We start from the raw sequence: 19748 nt of genomic DNA, 5'->3' as shown, positions 1-19748 counted from the left end.
TCTGCTTTAATAGAGGAAAGTCAGTTCTTCAAGATACTAAAACAAATGTCCATTTAGAGCCAACTAAATTCATTTTTAAATTAATGCAGGAAAAGTCTGATAGAATTTAACTTGTTTTAGCTGCTCATCCTGATGAATCAATCCAACATAATGGTAGCCTTGGTCCGCAAATGGAGTTTTACAGATCTATTGAATCACTAAGTGACTCAAGCAGCTGAGACTCTTGCCACAGAGTAGCATTTACTATCAGTGTGTATACACCCACAAGGTTTCATCTCTTCCCTCCTCCATATCTAGCACTCATCTGATGGGTTCCAGTCATCGATTGCAAATTTGGATACTCACCTTTCACTGAACTCTGATCTTTCCATGGATATTTCAGTGCAGATCAGTGGCACCCAGAGAACATGACTACCTTATAACTAGTCAGAAACCCAAAACACGAGGCAATTCATGCCTCCAGTATATATGTTCAACAGATGGCTGCCTTAATGGTACCCTGCTGCACCCCATTGAGGCAAGGGCTTGTGAGTTTAACCATTATCAAACTAACAGATTGCTGTGGTAGGTTAGCTCCAAAAGCAAACGTGTTGGAATGTGATTTTCCTGTTCCGCAATTTCTGTTTTAAAAATAAAATAATTAACAGTTCATGTGTGCAATCTGCTGCAATTACATCAGGCCAAGAATGCATAACACTTAATGATGCAAAACTGGTGATAAGTAGACAACCCAAGCAATACGTTTTTGTAGCTGGAACCTGTATTGCCATTTCAGATGCAGTTTGACAAACACGCTGAAAATTGCTTCCCCACCACCACTTTGGGCTGGGAAAGTTTTCAGCCAGATCAGCTTCCACAGTCAGCTCGGTATAAAACAGCAGTATCACAAGTGGTCGGACAAAGAAGGTGATGTCAATATATCACAAGATCTTCTTTTCGGCAGGGGGCCAAATGTAGATTGATTTAAATCAAGTTATCAAACGACACTTTTGAAAACCACCAGTTCCAAAGTGGGTCTGTTTGGGAAGTTGGTTGTCTGCATGGCAAATAAAAAACTATTTGTGAGGAGAAAAGAAGGACTGTGGACTTTGGATGAGTGGATCTAAGAAGCAACAACAGTGGTGTCCTGAACATCTACAACTTTGTCAGTCCTCTCAGGTGTACTGTGTTACTTTTTGTAAGCCCCTACTTCCAGAACTATCAAGTGCCTCAGATTCTTCAAGTGTTTTGTTCTAACAGTGTGTCAGGTAGCGCAGTGTGATTACCCTAATCTGCAAGGCAAAGAACATAAGACACTGATGCAATAAAGAAGCTGGGCCCCTGGACAGCAAATAGGTCAGCAGAGGTGGAAGAGAACTGGAACTGACTGCAAAAAACTCGACTCACGGAGAAAAGGAGACACCTGAAACTAGTGCATATACCTGTGATGGTCTGACAAATTATAGTCAATGTCTCAACCATTCATTAAAGAACTTTGGTGGAGAAGACAGCCTCTGTAGAAGCACTGGAGTTGTGTGAACAGGAAAATGTGGCTGGAGGAGAGGGCCCTAAGGAGGGTGGGACCATGCTTCTCCAAAGCCACAATTCCTTATCTTAAGTGACCATGAGAAGAAGCACAACGTATGTGGCTGGAGGAAAGGCCAGATAGCGGTCATGCCTGCAGAGAGAGAGAAACAACTCCCCAGTGACCCCCCAAAGCCCACCGACCCTTTTCCAGAGAATCCTGGGAACATGAACCACGCATGTCGAGACCAGCAACTCATTTCTGGAACACTCCTGAGCTCACACTGTGCTTGCTCAATGATGGCAAATCCCCACCTACAGTGGCAGACCCTTTAGGTGTAAAAGAAGGAAGGATGAGTTCTCAGCACGCGCCCTTTAGAACTAGATCTCTAGACCAACTGGACCAATGCTGGACCCAGGACTGGTGAAATCCTTTTCTTCTCTCTTTCTTCCCCGCTCTCTCTTTTTTTTTCCACAGTCCCTACACCTCATCCTTTTAAACACAAACTGTTGACCAAGTCTGGGACTAGGAGTGAGTCCAGCTGCCCCTGGGCTCCTCTTTGAGAAGGTGTCTAGAAAGCAAGGGGGTCCACTCTGTACCTCGTGACTCAACAGGAGGGCTCTCCATATTTTCTTCTTTGAATTGATCCCCAAATAAGTAAGGCTTACATATGGTTAGCATGTGTTGTACAGTTCACTGACACAGTTTCATGTTCCTTTTTCCGTTTCTTTTTCTACACCTTCCTTCTCTTTTCAAATGGTGGCTTAATGACATGATACAAGGTTCATATCAATAAGTTCACTTGTACTTGGGCAAGGTTAGCTTGGCTGAATAAAGGTTGATAGTTGTTTGAACTCCCCTGATGTTGTTTCACCTCAATTCTAACAAAGGAAATCCACAAACCTGAGTCGCTCCAACCTTGGGATGCGACAATACCATGTCTGTCTGCTTAGAGCTAATCATGAGGAAAACCCTGACAACAGAGGTAGAGCTTCTGGCCTTACTGAGCACATCTCCATCTGCAATCTGGAGTCCTCTTCTGAGGATACACAGCCTGCCCCTTCTTTGCAGCAGAGCTGGGGAGAAACACATGAAGATGCACAAACCAGCAGAGTAGCACATGGGAAAGAGGAGGGAGATTAGGCCACTCGCTACTGCTTTATGTAGGGTGTGCAAATCTACAGGACAGCTGAGTCAAGCTGGAAGGGAGGTAAGAAGGTTGCAGGTGAGAAGGAGAAGCACAGCGTGAACTTCAAGGCAATCTCTCATCCCTGAATGCCATCATCCTTCCATTCCTTGCCATAAAACCAATCTGCTCATGTCAGGAGATCAACAACCTTAAAAACACACTGTTAAAAGTCTAAAGCTTATCATATTGAAACATAGAGTGCTTGAAAAAAATCTAAGCTTAACATTTTTCCCCTCCTTTAAAAAGCAGGGAAAATATCCTATTCTAATATGGACCTTGAAGGACACATTCAAGCCTGGAGTGATATTTCATGACCCAATTATGAAACCTGGCATTTTGAGGCTTAGGTTAGATGTACCAGCATGTTAATGACACTGCTGGGATCCAGTGCATGTTAATAAGAAGCATCTGTTTTCCCTTCTAGAGAGCATGTTCATTTATAGTTTTGAGATCATAGAATCATAGAATAGTTTGGGTTGGAGGGGACCTTTAAAGGCCATCTGGTCCAACCCCCAGCAGTGAGCAGGGCCATCTTCAACTAGACCAGGCTGCTCAGAGCCCCGTCCAACCGGATCGTGACTGTTTGCAGGGATGGGGCATCTACCACCTGTCTGGGCAAGCTGTTCCAGTGTTGCAGTGCCCTGATGGTAGGAAATGTCTTCCTTGTACCTAGTCTGCATCTAGCCTCTTTTAGTGTAGAACCGTTGCGCCTTGTCCTACCGCTACAGGCCCCGTTAAAAAGTCTATCCCCATCTTTCTCCTAAGCCTCCTTTAAGAATTGAAACGCTGCAATAAGGTCTCCTGAAGCCTTCTCTTCTCCAGGCTCAAAAACACCAACTTCTCAGCCTTTCTTCATAGGAGATGTGTTCCATCCCTCTGATCATTTTTGTGGCTTTCCTCTGGACCCACTCCAACAGGCCTATGATCTTTGGACCACATCCATCTCCTTTGTCACTCCTATTTTTCTAGGCAAAAGGCAGGAGGGCAGGGACAGGTAGGGGAACACCTCAGCAGCCAGTGAGAGTTCTGGAACTGAAATATAAATATTATCAAATCTGCTTGTAATGAAAGGATTTTCATCACAGAAAATAGACAGTGATTGCCTACAATCTAGATGTCATTATGCACACAATACATTGCTGGGGAGTGATGCAGAGCTTTGATCTCTTACAGTCCTCTTCAGGCTCAGCGCCCTGAAATCCAGTAATACCTGTGGCTGTAACAGGTTTTTCTGGTTTGGTTTGGGGTTTTTTTTCCTTTTTTTTTTTTTTGTTATTGAACTGTCTCTCTTGGACCTACTGCATTTAGTTTACTTTTTTTCATATTGGAAGAGTTATACCAGCCACTCTCCTTTAAAACTTTTACATATAGCAAACTGTACCAGGGTACAGTATTCCATAGCATGGCTTCTCCAGACCACTCTTTCAGAGACCAGTTCTTTCCCCATTCCCTCAGTGACTGGTGCTCAGATATTTAATTCAATCAGCCACATATGCTGGCGCATATTGAGGCCACCTATGCTCTTAACTAGCAATGACCTATTAGATCATACCAGCCATAGGTGAAACCCTGGCCTCATTGAATCAATCAGAATACTGCCTTTATCTTCAATGAAGTCAGGACTTCACTTAATATACACAGTTAGAGGTCCATTTGTAGCAAGTACTAAGCTAAATTCCACCTAAAATTATATTCATGCCTTCCCTTTGAAGCCCTGTCCTCATTCTGCTTTAAGTTAGCTATATTTCAACTCCCTACCATCACCTTTCCCATATATCTTAGTTTTCCTAACAGAAAAATGAGCTCTGATTACTTTTCTCTCTTCTCTTTTGAATCCAAAGAAAATTCCAACATAAAGGTTTTCAGACAGTCATAGAGAAATGGCCTCAGAAAACAGACTGGCAAAGCTTTAGCAGGACAAAATGCTGTGATTGTGTGTTTGGCCTTTCTTATAGAGCAGAGCAGCTGTCGTTCCAGTGAGCAGTGCTGTCAGCCTTCACAAAAGAAAGTCATGTAAATGTCAAATCATAGGTATAAAAACAATCCTTCAAAACAGCGTCTGTATATCTGAAAAGCCTGCATAGCTGTCACCAGTGAAAGTACCATAAGGAATGATGCAAAAGCCTCTTTAGGACAAAGTTTTTTAACTAAATCCAAACTTCTCCAGTAGATCAAGCGATTCTCCTCCTTCAGGAGGAGAATCACATGCTCTTCAGCAAAGTGAATGCCTGTCTTAGCGCCTTATCCAGCATCACTATTGTTTGACTGAGAGCCAGCCCCATTCACAAGGTACCCATCAAAATGCCATACGCAAGGTATCTCCTGAACAAACCACCCCCAAATTAGATTGCAATTTGGTTGTGATAAAGCCATAGAAGAACAATGCATCATCCTTTCTCAACTTGGCTCACACAGGACAAAAGACTTTACAGTAGATGGGCTGCACTGCAAAACAGACTGTGTCTGAGCTGTTGCTGCAGAGATCGGTCTGAGTGTGCAGGTAACCACTTGCTTGGTGCAAGAGTCCTTAGGTTTTCCTTTGGTAAGACTATCAGTACATAAGCACTATCTCCTGCCTAGGTGTTTCCAGACAGGAAAATAGGTGTTGGTAACAGGAGTGTTCAGTAAATGAGCAGCAATTGTAAAGTCCTTTTTCTGATCATGGATCACACCATTGTGAATGATTGCTGGAGATGACTTATTGATATGTTCTCCTCTTAAGGGAAGGTAAACCTTCAGGGTGGAAAGCAGTGGATATACATGAAATCTGTTCCATAGTAATTCCCTAAGCAACATAACCTGCAACCTTAGCTGTTAGCAACACCAGGGGATCTTGATGTGCTAACTCTGAGAAACAACATGGAGGGTGCAGCGGAGAGGAGACACTGCAGCCAGGCTCTATGATATCACCACAGGGATGGGGAACTGGAACAATAGGAACAAGAATGGTGGAACGGTCCCTGCATTGAATCCCCTGAAGCAAGGAGGGAAAATAATGGGGGTTCTGTCAACCTACTGCCCTACTTCTGATTTATAATATAAGCGTCCCGTTCTGGAATACTGACATGGAACTTTGCTCATTATAACCTCATTTTAATACCAAAACACACCTCCATCCCAAAAACTACCCATCATCAAGGTGCAACCACCCCTCACTGAGCAGGCGCTCTGAATTTTCTCTAGCATATACCTTTAAAAGTAAAGCAAGGAGATTTTACACCAATCATAATAAAGGTATGTATGACTAGAGTAGCTAAGCTCCACCTAAAAATAAGAAAACATAAAAGGGCTTAAGAGAGGAGGAATGTTAGGGAAGACACCATCATAGACAAGTCGGGAGGACATCGCTGACTTCTGGGATCAGTCGACAGGCGGAGTCTCTCTTCCCCCATAGGGTCACCTATTGGGTAAGATTAGAACCCTCGGTTATACCGAGTGCTTCCCCAGGAAACTTAGAAATCTCTATAGAGTTTTTCCATAATTTACTGTGCTTGTAGTTGACTGTATTATTATTTGCACGTGCTTTGCAGACTGTGTATTTATCACCGGCAATGCAAAAGAACCTGTAGTCCTGTTGCTTTAATAAACTGTACTATTCATTAAAATCTAGCTGTGATAGTTTGTTGAACGTGACCAAACTCCTTAAGTTTGGCCTTTGTTGAACACGACTAAATTGAAAGTACAGTGCACTATTAGTGCACCTGTAATCGTGATATTTCAATATATTGAACGTGACTGGACTTACAGTGCTGAATTGGGCATCAATCAGAATCTAAGCCTAGCCACCCCCAGCCCCTCTGATATCTGAGGACAAGCTGGAATGAAAGGGGGTTTATTTTCTGCTAAACTTCTTTACACTTTAACACAACAACCACGGAGCAATCATTTGTTAAGGTTAAGTGACAATATTGCAGAGGAGGGACACAATAAGCATTGGAAAGTAGGTACTCACAGGTTTCCAGTATGCCCTACTAACAAGACATTTTGAAAAGATGCCTAATTAGAGCAACAGATATTTAAGACTGCATTCTTGTGTGCAGGTATTATGAAGAGTTACACATGCACAAAAACCAAGAGTTTCAGAGGATCCTGTAGGGCCTATATGCAGACAGAAGAGTTATAAAAGGCAGAACACCTACAGCTGCTTCTGTTCATTGACAAAGTTGCACTTGATAGATGTTAACTTTCAATGCTCAGGATACTGGCATGACAAATTATCATCCCTGGTTTCTAAGTGAGGAAATGAAGGAACAAAGTTACAAACTTCTCACACTGATAGCAACGAAAATTAATAACCACTAACCTGGGCAAATACACGTACCCTTAAGGATCTCAGGTGATTTTTCGGGTCACTGACTGCTCCCCTGATATCAGGGAACACGTTGCAGGGAAAGCCTTTCATAAATGCAACAAATTCCATAATAAACACAATTAGAGGTTTTACCTTTCTTATTCTTCTGAGGCTGCTGTCCTTGAATCTGATTTCTCTAATGATTAGGAAGCATTACCACTGAAACCAACATAGGAGCACCCTTACAGGACCCATCTTTTTCCATGAAAATTTGTCCTCTTATGCTAATCATCTTTATCACATGATGATTGAATAAAGCATTTTAAGCACAGATTACTATTGGGTTTTAGGGTTACATACGTTTGTTAGTGTCAAAGTCTTACAAATCTTGGGACCAGTGAATCTGGAGACTAATGCTTTTTCTTATCCCAAAAAGCCATCAAAGGCCCAGTGTGTTGGCACAGGCTCAGTCCAGGTACAAGGCACAGCTCTTAATGTGATGCCAACATGTCTCCTTGCACCACACTGGCCCCCAGCCAAATACGAACCTGACGTGGTTTTTGACTCTTTTTTTATAGTGATCAAAACCAATGACATATTAGAAAACAGCCAGGTCTGCAACTATAAGTGTACATGGCATCCTAAATGCTCTCATAGTAGGATCTTTTAAAATGGTGTCATACACTATCCCACTTCCGTTGGAAACACCCCTCCTGATGCATCTTTGCACTTCATCAGCCTTTTTTCCATGATTAAATCACATCTGTGGGACATGGTCACTCTATGATTAAGGAGTATATTAATGATTTACTACTACACTAGTACTCATCTATATTATATTGCTTAGTAAAATGAAAACATTGAGATTGTTTATTGATCTGCTTTTAAAAAAATCTTATAGCCCAAAAAGAAGTAAATAGAGAAGTTAAACTTTGGACTTTACTCAGATTAGTGGATTACCATGCCCAACAGACGTAGATTTGACAAGGTAGCTCTTGGTAAAGATTTAAAATATCACTTCTGGCCACTTCGATTGCCTTGAATCCACTGAAGTTACATATTTCATAGAGCGTGTTTGATGTCTAGTGACTGAAAAATCAGGTATTTATTGCAAGTGCAATACCAACTTAGACACCTAACTGACGGCATACAACTCTAAAAACCATGGCCTGGGCCCCACAAAAAGCAACACACTGAACATTTACTTTCAGCGCATGGATTTTATGTGAATGTGACAGCACCACTGAATATGGATTCAACCAGGATGTTTATGGAACAGACATAACATGTTTTTGTACTCTTATATTCAGGAAGTGAAGGGACATCATAGAATTGAAACCACACAGAAATCATTGTCTCACTAAGAGGCACATATCAGTGAGATATGTATTGGCATGCTCTGATGTCCAGTGTCAAGGGAAGGAATAAAGGAAGAGATCTTGGCATGAGGCTGTGTGCAGTGAAGCTGTGGGCTCTGCCCAGGCTCTGGGCTGCCTGCTTCCTGCCCCTAGAAACCGAATGTGACAAATACACCATGCACTTTTGTTAGTCCAGATACAAGTGATTCTTGCCACCTTAGAGCTACCACTATTGATCTTAGGTCTTGGAAGTCTACCTCTGCACAAGTTTGTTATAACCTGTTTGGAAATGTCTGTCCAGAGGTGTTGTCATCAGTGCCACTCTGAAACTGTGATGTGGGTTTAGAGGCTTGCATTATTTGTGTTGCCAAACCACCTCAACCCTACTGAGTCTACAGCCAGTATATAAATATAGCCCATCTCTCAGAGACATGATTTTCTCAAAAAGGATGCAAGATGTAGATGGAGATTAAGGGAGCACAAAGTTAAAAAGAAGAAAAGGATCAACTACACATCGATCAAACAGAAGGGCATGTAGTTACACAAAGAGGTGAAACCTGGTTCTGTTGACATAAGGCTGAAGATACTTGCATATCATTTTGTTTCAAACTCTTCTGTGTGCTAGAAGCCATATGTAAACTCTTCTACAAAGAAGGGCGGATGATTTGTCACTGCAGTTAAGTTACAATACTTCTCTCCTTAGGGCACCAGTGGTATCTTTTGAGTATTTTAGGTGGACTTACCAGGGAGAGACCATCCTTGTGGTCAGTGGAAAGAGATGCGTTAGTTTGAAACTCATCTAAGTAGGATTGAGGGTAGGGAGGAAAAAAGGCACTCTGAAAAAACTCTGAAAAAAAAAAGAGCTCAAAGAGGTAAGATGTGAAACAAGACAGACATAGTCAGAACAGACAGATGGAGGCAGAAACCACCACAACATGACTCAGTCGTTCCAAAAGCCAGAAACAACTAGGGAATGTGGTAGGAGGACATGGCCGAAAATTCATGCAACACCCAACAAAACAGCGAGTCCCACGTAACTGAAGGAGTAAAGAAGAGAAGGTGGCAGAGAAAATAAAATAAGAAACAGCTTTGTGACTTTCTGCAGAGCCCTATAGACTGATACTGTAGACAACTAGCCTTCAAAAGAGGGTTTCAGACAAGCAACAGTGACAAGATCTGAATAAGCAGCCAAGATACCCATTTGGAAAACTTATTTTGAAGGATGGGAATGAATATTGGGCAGTCAGAGAAGACTTTACAGTAGTCAAGGTGCAAGATGAAGGACTAAAGCAAGGAGTGGTGTTTTAACTGTTGACATACTGACGGCATGTTTTTGCTGCAAAGGAGAAAGAAGCTGCAATAGCTGTCAGCAGCCCAGATGCATTTGGAGAAGGAGAGTGACCCCGAGGTTACAAGTCTGAGTGACAGGGAGGATGTGGCGTTATCAAAATCAGAAGTGAAGAGAGATTCAGAAGAAAAAGTAAGGAGTTCTGTTTTGGCCAGATTAGGAATGATCTGAAGGCAAAACAACCAGGATTATGTGTCAGGGAGACAGTCAGATATGCAAGACTAGTCGGAACAGAGCAGAGGGTTTAAGAGTTATTGGCAGAGAGATGATAGCCAAATCCGTGTAACTGGATGTTGTCATCCAGGGACACGGGTATAGAAATCTTGAGGCAAATCAAGGAGTGACTAAATCCCTTCCCTGCCACCTCACAGAGGTTCCTATCTAGTTCTAAAAAAAATTATCTGAAGTAGTGCTGCAAAAACATGCATAAAAAACCCTGTGTCTCCATAAAATCTAAAGATCATACTGTTTCTAAAACTAGGGCAACCACTAAATGAAAGTTAACCCGAACAATAACTTTAGCTAAACTTCAGGTCACATGCATTTAATATAATGAGATGAAGAATATGAAAAGGCCATTCATAATGGAATTCATCAAGTTAGGAATGCCATGCTTAGCTGCCTTATAACATATAATTAATGATCCTATAAAAACCCAGCAGTACGAACTCTCCCGGCTGCCCGCAGAACTGTTCTTTATGCTGGGTAGGGCAAGCAAGCATCTGCTTCCACAAATACTGCCCTTTGAGAAGCCAAAAAGCTTTTTTTCCCCTGCTCCATCAGGGACCACACTGCCATTTCCATGACATGCTGAGCTTTGAACCGTTACGCAAATCAGACTGTAGCATTTGGCAACCCAGTACACATCTGTCATGATAGATTGGTTATTGGTGAAATGTTAAAGAAAAAGGCATTAAATCTTTTCCATTGCTTCTAATACCCCACCTTCCTCTAGATTATTTATAATCCCCACTAAACCCACCCTGTGTTTATAGTCTTTTAACACAACAGAGAAATATATACTGTCTGGAGAGCTGTCTTGCCTTATACTACTCCCAACCATTTGGTACAACAAAAGATGTTCTCTCTCCATCAAAAGGCCTGATCCCTCCTGAAGCCTTGATGCTCAGATTCAAGGTTAAAGGATTAAGGCCCGAAGCATTGAGTACCAGAGGAAAGGAAGCCAAATATCAAAAGAAACACAAAAATCAATCCTCTTCACCACAGGAACAGTGTGAAGAACAAATCAGCTGGGCTGAATCTAAAATTTTCTCTGCGTGGCTCTCAAAAATTAGCACTGTTATAAAAGTAATGGGTAGTTCTGCAAAGCCTTAGCACCCACGTAAAGACACTGAGTTCAGCTCAACACACCAGTACAGTTTGGAAAGTTGTATGTCAGAATAATCCAGTGGCAAATATACAAAGTCCACTTCAGAGAAAGTGAGAGCTGAAGAGCAAGCGAGAGCACATGTGCCGTTATCTTTATATGTAGTCTCTATATCTGCAAGTGGCAGAATCTAATATTTACTGGAGTTTGCCTTTTGCTTCAATTCCCTGTGTGCTGAAGTGCAGCCAAGGTCACAAGAGGGGTGGGGGAGTTGGTTTTAGCTTAGTGCAGCTGTGATCATGGCCAGAACAGCAGGGTACAGAGGATTTCTTGCTTAACTTTGTAATACCAATAGCTTTTGTTCTTAGCCCTGCCCCACCAGTTCTGATATAAGCTTTTAAATGGCGTGAAAGTTGTGCGGGTAGGTTTAAAATCTCCTAAATTAAAACTACCTTCCAGAACATTTTGGTTTATATGATTTTTCTTAACTTTTCCAACTCACAAATTTCTGGGACACATGAATATCAAGATTAAACAATATTTTCTCTTCATCCAAGTTTACATATAAAAATAAAAAGTAAAAAAATGATATGTCTGAAAAAGTAATCCACTCCAATTTATAAAAATAGAATTCAGGTTTTCAAAATTCAATTCAGGCAGTAAACTAACAGTGTCTACATTTTCCTGTAAAGCAGGCATCTGCAAATGACTTGCAAAAATGTCTCTCACTGTCTGCAAGTGTTGGCAAGGCACAAACTCCTTCAGGAGATGCATGAATTTTAAATATTTCAACCTAAAGAAAAAAAAAAAACTTCGAGCATTTTCAGTTCTGATACACGATGTTACAGAACTATAACCATGCAGAAGACTGGCAGGAAATGCAAGTTTTGTGAAAATACCAAAGGACTTAAGTTCTAGCAAGCCTGTTTTCACTGATTGCCATCCTACGCTTAGCAGTGTTTCTAACACCAGTGTTCCTGTGCTTTTTGAAGACCTCATCTACAGGTTGGCTCCATCTGCCTATGGAAACTACTTATGGTATCTCCTACTTACATCTTATACCTCAAGTCTATCAGTAGGCTTCCTGCTCAAAGTTACTTTGGACTGTAATGGAAATGATGTAATACTGCTGTGTGCGGCATATGTAATCATGAGAACAGAATCAGCATAATTCAGGTAAATGTAAAACAGGCAGCTTCAAAACCCTGTCACTGTTGAAAGTAAACCTGAAAACGTGATTAGTGAAGCAACCAGGTCAGTGGAAATGCACTTCTCATGTCCCAGTCTGATAAGGATCACTGCCTATCTTAAAAAATAAATAAATAAAAAATGCATACGTAGATATATGTAAAAAATTGCTACACACCCCCATTCAGCAATAAGCTTTTAGTTACCACATCAGAACAAAAGCCTTTACTCTGTGCAAGAAAACCTGCTACCTTCAGAGTCTGCATGTGGCACTAGTGAAGCAAAAATGTATATCTAACTCCAGCTATACTCTCCCATTACGTCACAACAGACTCCAGCAGCCATCTGTTGAAGGGATGCTGTGCCTATATATAGCCAGACAACGCCATGAGAGAAAGAAAAACTTGTATCTGCACCTAATTCAGCATTTGCACTATTGGCAGATCTGCAAGCACTTTTTTTACCCACCAAACAAGTGTTCACTCCACAAATATCCTATCTAAAAATGATACAAACTTCAACATAAAATTATCTGGAACAAGAAAGTAACTTGGGTGTTAAAAGGAGCACTAACAAGTGGGTAAGCGGCTTCCAGACACACAGATTTTATGGGCCATTTGCAAGCACAGTTGATTTCAGCCCGATTTAATGTGCCAGTCTGCCAAAACAGCAAATAGATAAAAAATAGCCCAACTAACTGTATTCAATACATTCCTAAAAATTGGCCAAGTACTACATGAACATACCTCAAGAGACCAAGGACAACTCATAGATGAACTGAAGCCTGGGAGGTAGTGGACAACAAGACAGTTGTGGCATTGGTGACAGTTTCTCCTTCAGAGGCTTGGGACAAGAGTAACAGGAGGTAACACATGCTGGCATGAAGAATAACTGATAAGAAAACTCCAAATAGGAAACAAAATGGGTGCTACCTTTGCCACTGCTTTTTAAATATCAGTTCCCTTCAAAAACGGGAGTAATGGGGCCACACAACTCAGGTCAGAGGTGGCAGAGCCATGTGATTGCATGTGATTTTAATTTTATTTTTAAATTAGTTCGAGGGGGGGATTGTGTGAACAAACCTGGATACGCCTGGGACAGCAGGGGGAGCTGCAAGTCTGCATTCCTCTGCACGTCTGTTTAATTGTGTTGAGTATTTGGACAAAAACACACGAGTAAGCTTGCACATCGCCATAGAAAGATGCCTGCACGTCTAACAAGCCGCAAAAAAAAATCGAGTTCATAACAAAGCATTAAACAAGGACCAAGAAATAATTGTCACCTTCTCTCACAAGGTAATAAAAATAGTTACATTATAAACATAAAAATTTTTTAAAAAGACCCCTGATAGCATTGCCTCCTGGAACTATCACCATAGCAATGAGCATTCAAATAGGGGGAAAGTACTGCTGAATTCTGTGTTTGATATTTTCAACTAACTGAAAATACAAACTGGAAAAAATACACACAAGTGATATAGAATGAAGCACAGAAACATAAAAAGCCTTCAACAAAATTAAAGGTGGCAAATTCCACCTGCAAATCTTTAATACTCCAGAAAAGAAATCCTTTAACCAGGTAGCATACATTGAAAGAGTACCTGCAGATAACTGTAAACCCATCCGATAGCTGCTGTATCCAACAACTCCTATTTATAACATTTTGCACAGGTCTGTGTAAAGGTGCAATGGCAGTATTGTGTGAAATCTGAGGAAAAGATGCATGTTACAGAGAAGGCAGTAGAAAGCTGTACCGGTGGAGCCATACAGGAAACCTAAGAACTGGAAAAGCAGGGTACCTGGTATGTTAAGATTTAGGCACACAGCACAACTCTGGGGAGGAGTGCTTGCAAAGTAGCAAATTATATCTTCTGGAGTTGGTACTATTAAATAAGTCTTATTTCCATGACATTCAGATCCAAAGTTAAGATTAAATAAAGGAGAGAAGAGTGGATTGTTTTAAAATTCCTCTCCCAGATGCAGACGTCAGGAGCACACACAAAAGCAGGTGCGGGGTGTATTGATCCTACTGAATACGCATGGAGTGGGTACTTGAGCATGTACCAAGCATCTGTGTCTGGGAGATGGAAAGCGCTTTGTAAAAGGCTGTTTTGTGCTAAACAAATGCATCAGGTTATGTTTTTATTTTGAATATTTTAAAGCATCTTGCACACTGGGGCAGACTTGAAAAGAAATTATACAGACAACTTGCCATTAATTGTACAAGTTACTATCTCCATAGCTGAAAATTGGCTGTGGGCTCACTTAGGAGCACTCCAAGCTATGGAAAACCATCCTCAATAAAACCTGCTCTGACTGCTGCACCTTAGAGAACTGGGTTCCTGCATCTGAAGACTCTTCAGGTCCCACGCGCCGGCCCAGCTGCAAGCACGCAAAGGGACAGACACATTTCTTCCCAACAGCTCCTCAACACACCCGGCAGGGAAGTGACAAATTCAGCACTGCAAATTCAAACCGGGACCATCCAAAGAGGCTGAGATGGACAATGCTTGCTGACTTTGATAATGAAAAAAACATAATGGCACATTCAGAAGAGAAAATGAAACAGGCATCCATTAGAAAATTTGGCTATAGTTTGTAGTAGTCCCCAAGATAAAAGTTTTCCTTTTCACAGACAGACAATGACCAAAATCTGTACCAGAAATCAAACTCTGTACTGTATTTGCTCATGGAATCTTTTTTTCCTTTTTCAAGGAGGAAAAAAATTAATCCCTACAGGAGATGACAAGATGCCTTTTAAAGTACATATCTCATTTCTGACTACAATTACCTTTCAATAGCCTGGCACAGCTGCACGCTCCTATTTGCTTTTTCTTTTTCATTAAGGGCTCCTCTATTATTTGTACCCATTCTATAGCATTTACGTCTGGCAGTGATGCACATTCCCTTGCCTACGATTCTTCCCACAGATAGTAGAGAATAAATTGCAATTAGATTTTTGTAATTGTAGATAATTAACTCAAAATGAGCTGTTAATTATAAAAAAAAAACCCTATGTTCTTCAGTTCTTGATTATATTATATATTTTACTTCTAAACTCCAATATCTCACTCCAGCAAGTTTAGCATTTTAAAGGGTTTTCACCATTACCGGGATATTTTTAAGCTAAGTTTTGCTTATTTGAAGACTGAAACCAAGTTTCATGCTGTGAGGTTTGCTAAAGGAGCTCTCATGTATGAACTGGAAGTCAGAGGGAGTTGGTTTTCCATTAGGGTTCTGACAGCATTTGCTGTAACAAGAACCATTTGGCAGGTCAATTGAAAAACAAATAACAACAACAACCCAAAACAAAACACAACAAAAACCAGAAAAGAGACTGTTAAAAAAAAGGATGTATTCCTACCAGCTCTTCCTCCTCTCTAAGCTCTAGCCACAGACTTGCACACTCTCTCTCGATACTGAAGAAAACATCACTTACATATTAAAATGCATAAAAGAGACAAATGGATGTGTCTTCCATAGCCTCATTCAGCCTTACATTAGAGTATATTATTTAGGGACCATTCATCTGGTAACCTTTGCAAAACTGAAGATAGCATATAGGAAGAAAAACTTCCAAGTGTTTCGCTGCCAAACTTTGGAACCAGCTGGCATGGCAACTTGAGACTGCACAAACACACATTAACTTTGAAAAATTACAGTAAATTAAACTAGGGGAATGAAGAGAGGGTGGGGAACCTTTTGAAATCTGGAACTCTCATTTGTTAATGGCACAGGTTTTCCTCATTTTCCCTGCTAGGCTACATAGATTTTTGCAACTTTTTCGTAAACTGTTGCCAAGAAGCCCTACAGATGTTCTTGGTTACATTTTTCCTCCAAGGGGCTTAATGCTACTGCATCTTTAACATATCATGACACTCTTATCTCTTTTGTTACAGTGATCATACTTTGATCACTTCAGTCTGTGTGAAAACGAAACAAAAAAGCATCAAAATACAACAATGATATGCCAGTAACTCAGAGCAGCCAAACACCTGGTTAAACAGTGAAGTATTCCAAGGAAACTAACTCCTGTTGTTCTGGAGAAAAAAGTCTTATCCCTTTTCAGTGAAGATGGATCTCAAAAAAAAAAAAAAAAAAATCAGTATCACTTAATGTTAAAAAATAAGAAAAAATGAAGTATTGGACCCTTAGTTTATAAATAAATTAACAGTTCTTTTCCAGTATTCTCATAGTGGAAAGAAAAACTTATTATTTTAGTTTTCTCTTGTCGCTAAAGAAAGGGCCATTCAAAGGACAGCTGCTCATCTTGTCCACCAAACAGGGGATACTTTGGTCAAAAGAACATCTATAGTTCAAGCACACAACAGGAAGCTGTTATGTTTTGAGAAAGGTAGAAAAACCCTGTCAAATCTACAGTTTTTATTTTCTGGTTTTCTAATAAGCCTGAATCTTCTTCCAGCGTTAATAGGAAATGCAACAAGGTAGGACAGAAAGAAAACACAATAATGTATTGATTAAAGTTTTACGTAGCATGCAAAATTGAGATAAAGAGCTAAATACTGGCTTAACTCTACTTCCAGTTATTTCAGTGGTAGTTTGCTCTGATTGCACTGAATCTGTTGCAGAGGTACAACACAGCATTGTTTAAAAAACAAGAAACTGTCACCAGTTCTATCACTGTAGAACTGTATCTGGGAGTTAAAGAATAATGTATTTTTTACATCAGGTCCAAATCAAGACTAAAGAGATGTTCTGATCTTAATTGGAAAAATAACAAGCAGTTATCTAGAACAGAGAACAAAGGCTAAGATTTTGTGGAAACTCCATTTTGCACTGGGCTAGGTTAGTCTCTTTAAGAGATGACACGCAAAACCTGAGACCTCTACACGAAATCAACCCTTAAACCTTGAGTAATAACAGGTCAGCATAACAATTGAGTTAACTCATAAAATGCAGCAGCGAATGAATTTTACCTTTCCCACAGAAAAAAAGCTCTTATCCTGAAACAAACACATGAACAAATACACTTGGCAGCCAACAGCACACTGTCAAGAAGATATATCAACACTGTGCAGTACTTTGAAGCGAAGACAGAAATTACCTTAGCCCCACATTGTTGCCGTTCATCATCAGAGCAAGTTCTCCAGGTGCTTCATCAATGGGCACATCTTCTGAATCAGGTACATGGCCCCTAAACCTGAAAAAGCAGAGTGGTTTTGCAGTTGGCTCTGCAGCTGGTCAAATCATCACACAAGGAACTTGCCACAAAAAGGTGAGTCGTGTGTCTACAAACAGGGCACTTTATCACGTTAAGTGAAGAATCTTTCATGACTGTTTTCACACTTTCAAATATACTTTTGTATTGGAAGGCTGACTTACGTCCAGTGCCTTTGCTTCTAAGGGTTACCATTGGGAAAAAGATTAGAAAAATTTCATTTACTGATTTCCAAGAACCAGCTCCCTTAAGAAAATGGTCACAGTATCCAATAACAAACATCCCTGTTGGGCTCAGATTACAGCTCTACCAGCACTGGAGCTCAAAGGCATTGTGTGTAAACTGCATAAAATGTAGAATTCATTGGAGATGGTTGTCTCTCCTGAAACTATGGGCCCACAGATGATGCTCCAGTTTTAATACATTACCCCACCTTTTTCCTTCTCTCCAGTGAAGACAGAAGAGTCAATACAGGTACTTCTCCATTTTTATTTGAATAAAATCCCTGTTTCCAGGATTTACCCATATTTGTCTACTCTGGCTGGTGTGGCTGGCATCAGGAGGAGTCACTGAACTGCCCCTTTCCCTACACACACACATTTTTTGACAGCTGAGCAACTATTTCACATAGAAAGAAACTGCAAACTGAAAGTACTACGCTCACTTGAGGCTAAATAGAGAAATGTGGGAAATTAAAATGCAGTTATGATGCATCGTGGCCAAAAAAAATGTTCATTCATACTTTCACTAAAAGAGCAGACGAGTTAATAGCCAATAATTACAAATGGTCAGACCTTTTACTTGTCATTCAATGACAATACTTTCAGCAGTTCAGAATGGACCTTAACCAACACTCCACCCGTGCAGAAGGACAGACAAAAATAAACACTATCCAGAAATGGATTTTTTTTGTATTATTTTTTTAAACTGTCATGATGTCAAGAGATGAACTAGGTTAGAGCCTCCTGACAATGAAGTAAAGGGTATTTGAGCTTAGCTAAACAAATTTTTATTTTTTGTAGTATATAAAATTACCCTGTTATCAAGTGCAAAAGTGAATTATATACCTAAAACTGAAACAGAACTGTGATGCCTAGGAGATTTACCTGTAAATATCAAACTTTTAATTCTAAAGAGACTGAATATGTTTTAAGAGCAAGCACATTATATTCTAGTTGCTTTTCTTAGAGAGAATATGGCAAAAGTGCTTTCACCTGCACCTCTGAAAAGACATCACAAAAACACTGAGTCCTCAGATTGATCATATCTGATTTTCTTTCATAGAATTATTTTAGGTAATTAGAGCTCTGTAAACCATAAAGGGTTTTTTTTTCCAAAAAAAATGGCTAAAATAGGCATAATGGAATTAACAAGCACATCATTATAGATATATTTAAGGTCCATTATTTTCTGGGTCTATGATGCCGCAAATGCTGAAAAATACCCACTAGAAAAAAAAACACCAACAAACTCAGTCTGTATGTCCTTCATATTCTACTTGTTTTTCATTAGAGGGATTCAGGTATTTGATGTTTAAGAATCCATCTGTTCCTACTTAATTCTCACCTGAAGTCATAATCCGTTATTTGTGACCTCAGTCATTTTCCACACACACAGTTGTGATTGCCTTTAAAACAGGTACTTTTAAAGCCATATAAACACATTATTTTCAACATAAGCCACAATCCAAGACAACAAAAAAAAGACCACCTAAATTACAGTATTCTCTGTAAGAGTTTGAAAAGTAACCAGGGGGCTGGGATTAAGAAAAGAAAGTGATATATTCCTCCATCGTGGCTACAGTACATGAATGTAGGAAGTGGGTCATGTAATGCAGACTCTTATGGGATGCTGTCAGCAGTTGCCATATTAAAGCAGTATTGAAATAAGCATCCTTTTGAAACCCTCCTATTGCTTCTTCTAAGACTGCTAGATTCTTCCCCATTGCTTTCCCTTCCTAAAGCTGAAATGCTCGTACTCAACTGAGTTACACTGGCTAATTCAACTTTCTTTAATCTGCTCCCTTTCACTGTTCCTCTCCACTCTAGTAACGTGACACCAACAAACCAGTTTCTCCCGCTTTCCCAGAGAGCCCATTTACATTGTCAGGAAGGTGTTATCTCACCTTCTGCAACAAGCTCGCAGGCCTTTCAAGCCACATCCCATGTTTCTACGGTTATCGTCTTTCCCTTCTTCTAGTTTGAAGCACGTATTGTGCCTCAGTCTTGGCATTCTCCCTTTCACAAACATCACTGGAAAGAAAATGTCCCTGCTACACAGAGCTCCCTTCCTTTTCCATATACATATATGGAAAAAAAAAAAATCTATGTATATATAAAATGATCTCCATCTTTTCTGTAAAACA

General features: G+C 40.3%; 1 protein-coding gene across 6 annotated transcripts in view; it reads right to left on the bottom strand.

The window, feature by feature from the left end:
* KIAA1328 (KIAA1328 ortholog) overlaps positions 1 to 19748 on the bottom strand; it is a 190781-nt gene that overhangs the window by 46736 nt on the left and 124297 nt on the right. For all 6 annotated transcript variants that reach the window (XM_030004498.2, XM_030004500.2, XM_030004505.2 and 3 more), the window contains one exon: positions 17270 to 17365. In XM_030004498.2, coding sequence (XP_029860358.2) covers positions 17270 to 17365 — 96 coding nt within the window. The remainder of the gene's footprint in view (positions 1 to 17269; positions 17366 to 19748) is intronic.

Source organism: Aquila chrysaetos, chromosome Z, assembly GCF_900496995.4.
Source record: "Aquila chrysaetos chrysaetos chromosome Z, bAquChr1.4, whole genome shotgun sequence".
In the NCBI taxonomy this organism is placed as follows: Eukaryota; Metazoa; Chordata; class Aves; order Accipitriformes; family Accipitridae; genus Aquila; species Aquila chrysaetos.
The sequence above is the reverse complement of the archived record's forward strand: the minus strand, read 5'-3'. Positions and strand labels throughout refer to the sequence as shown.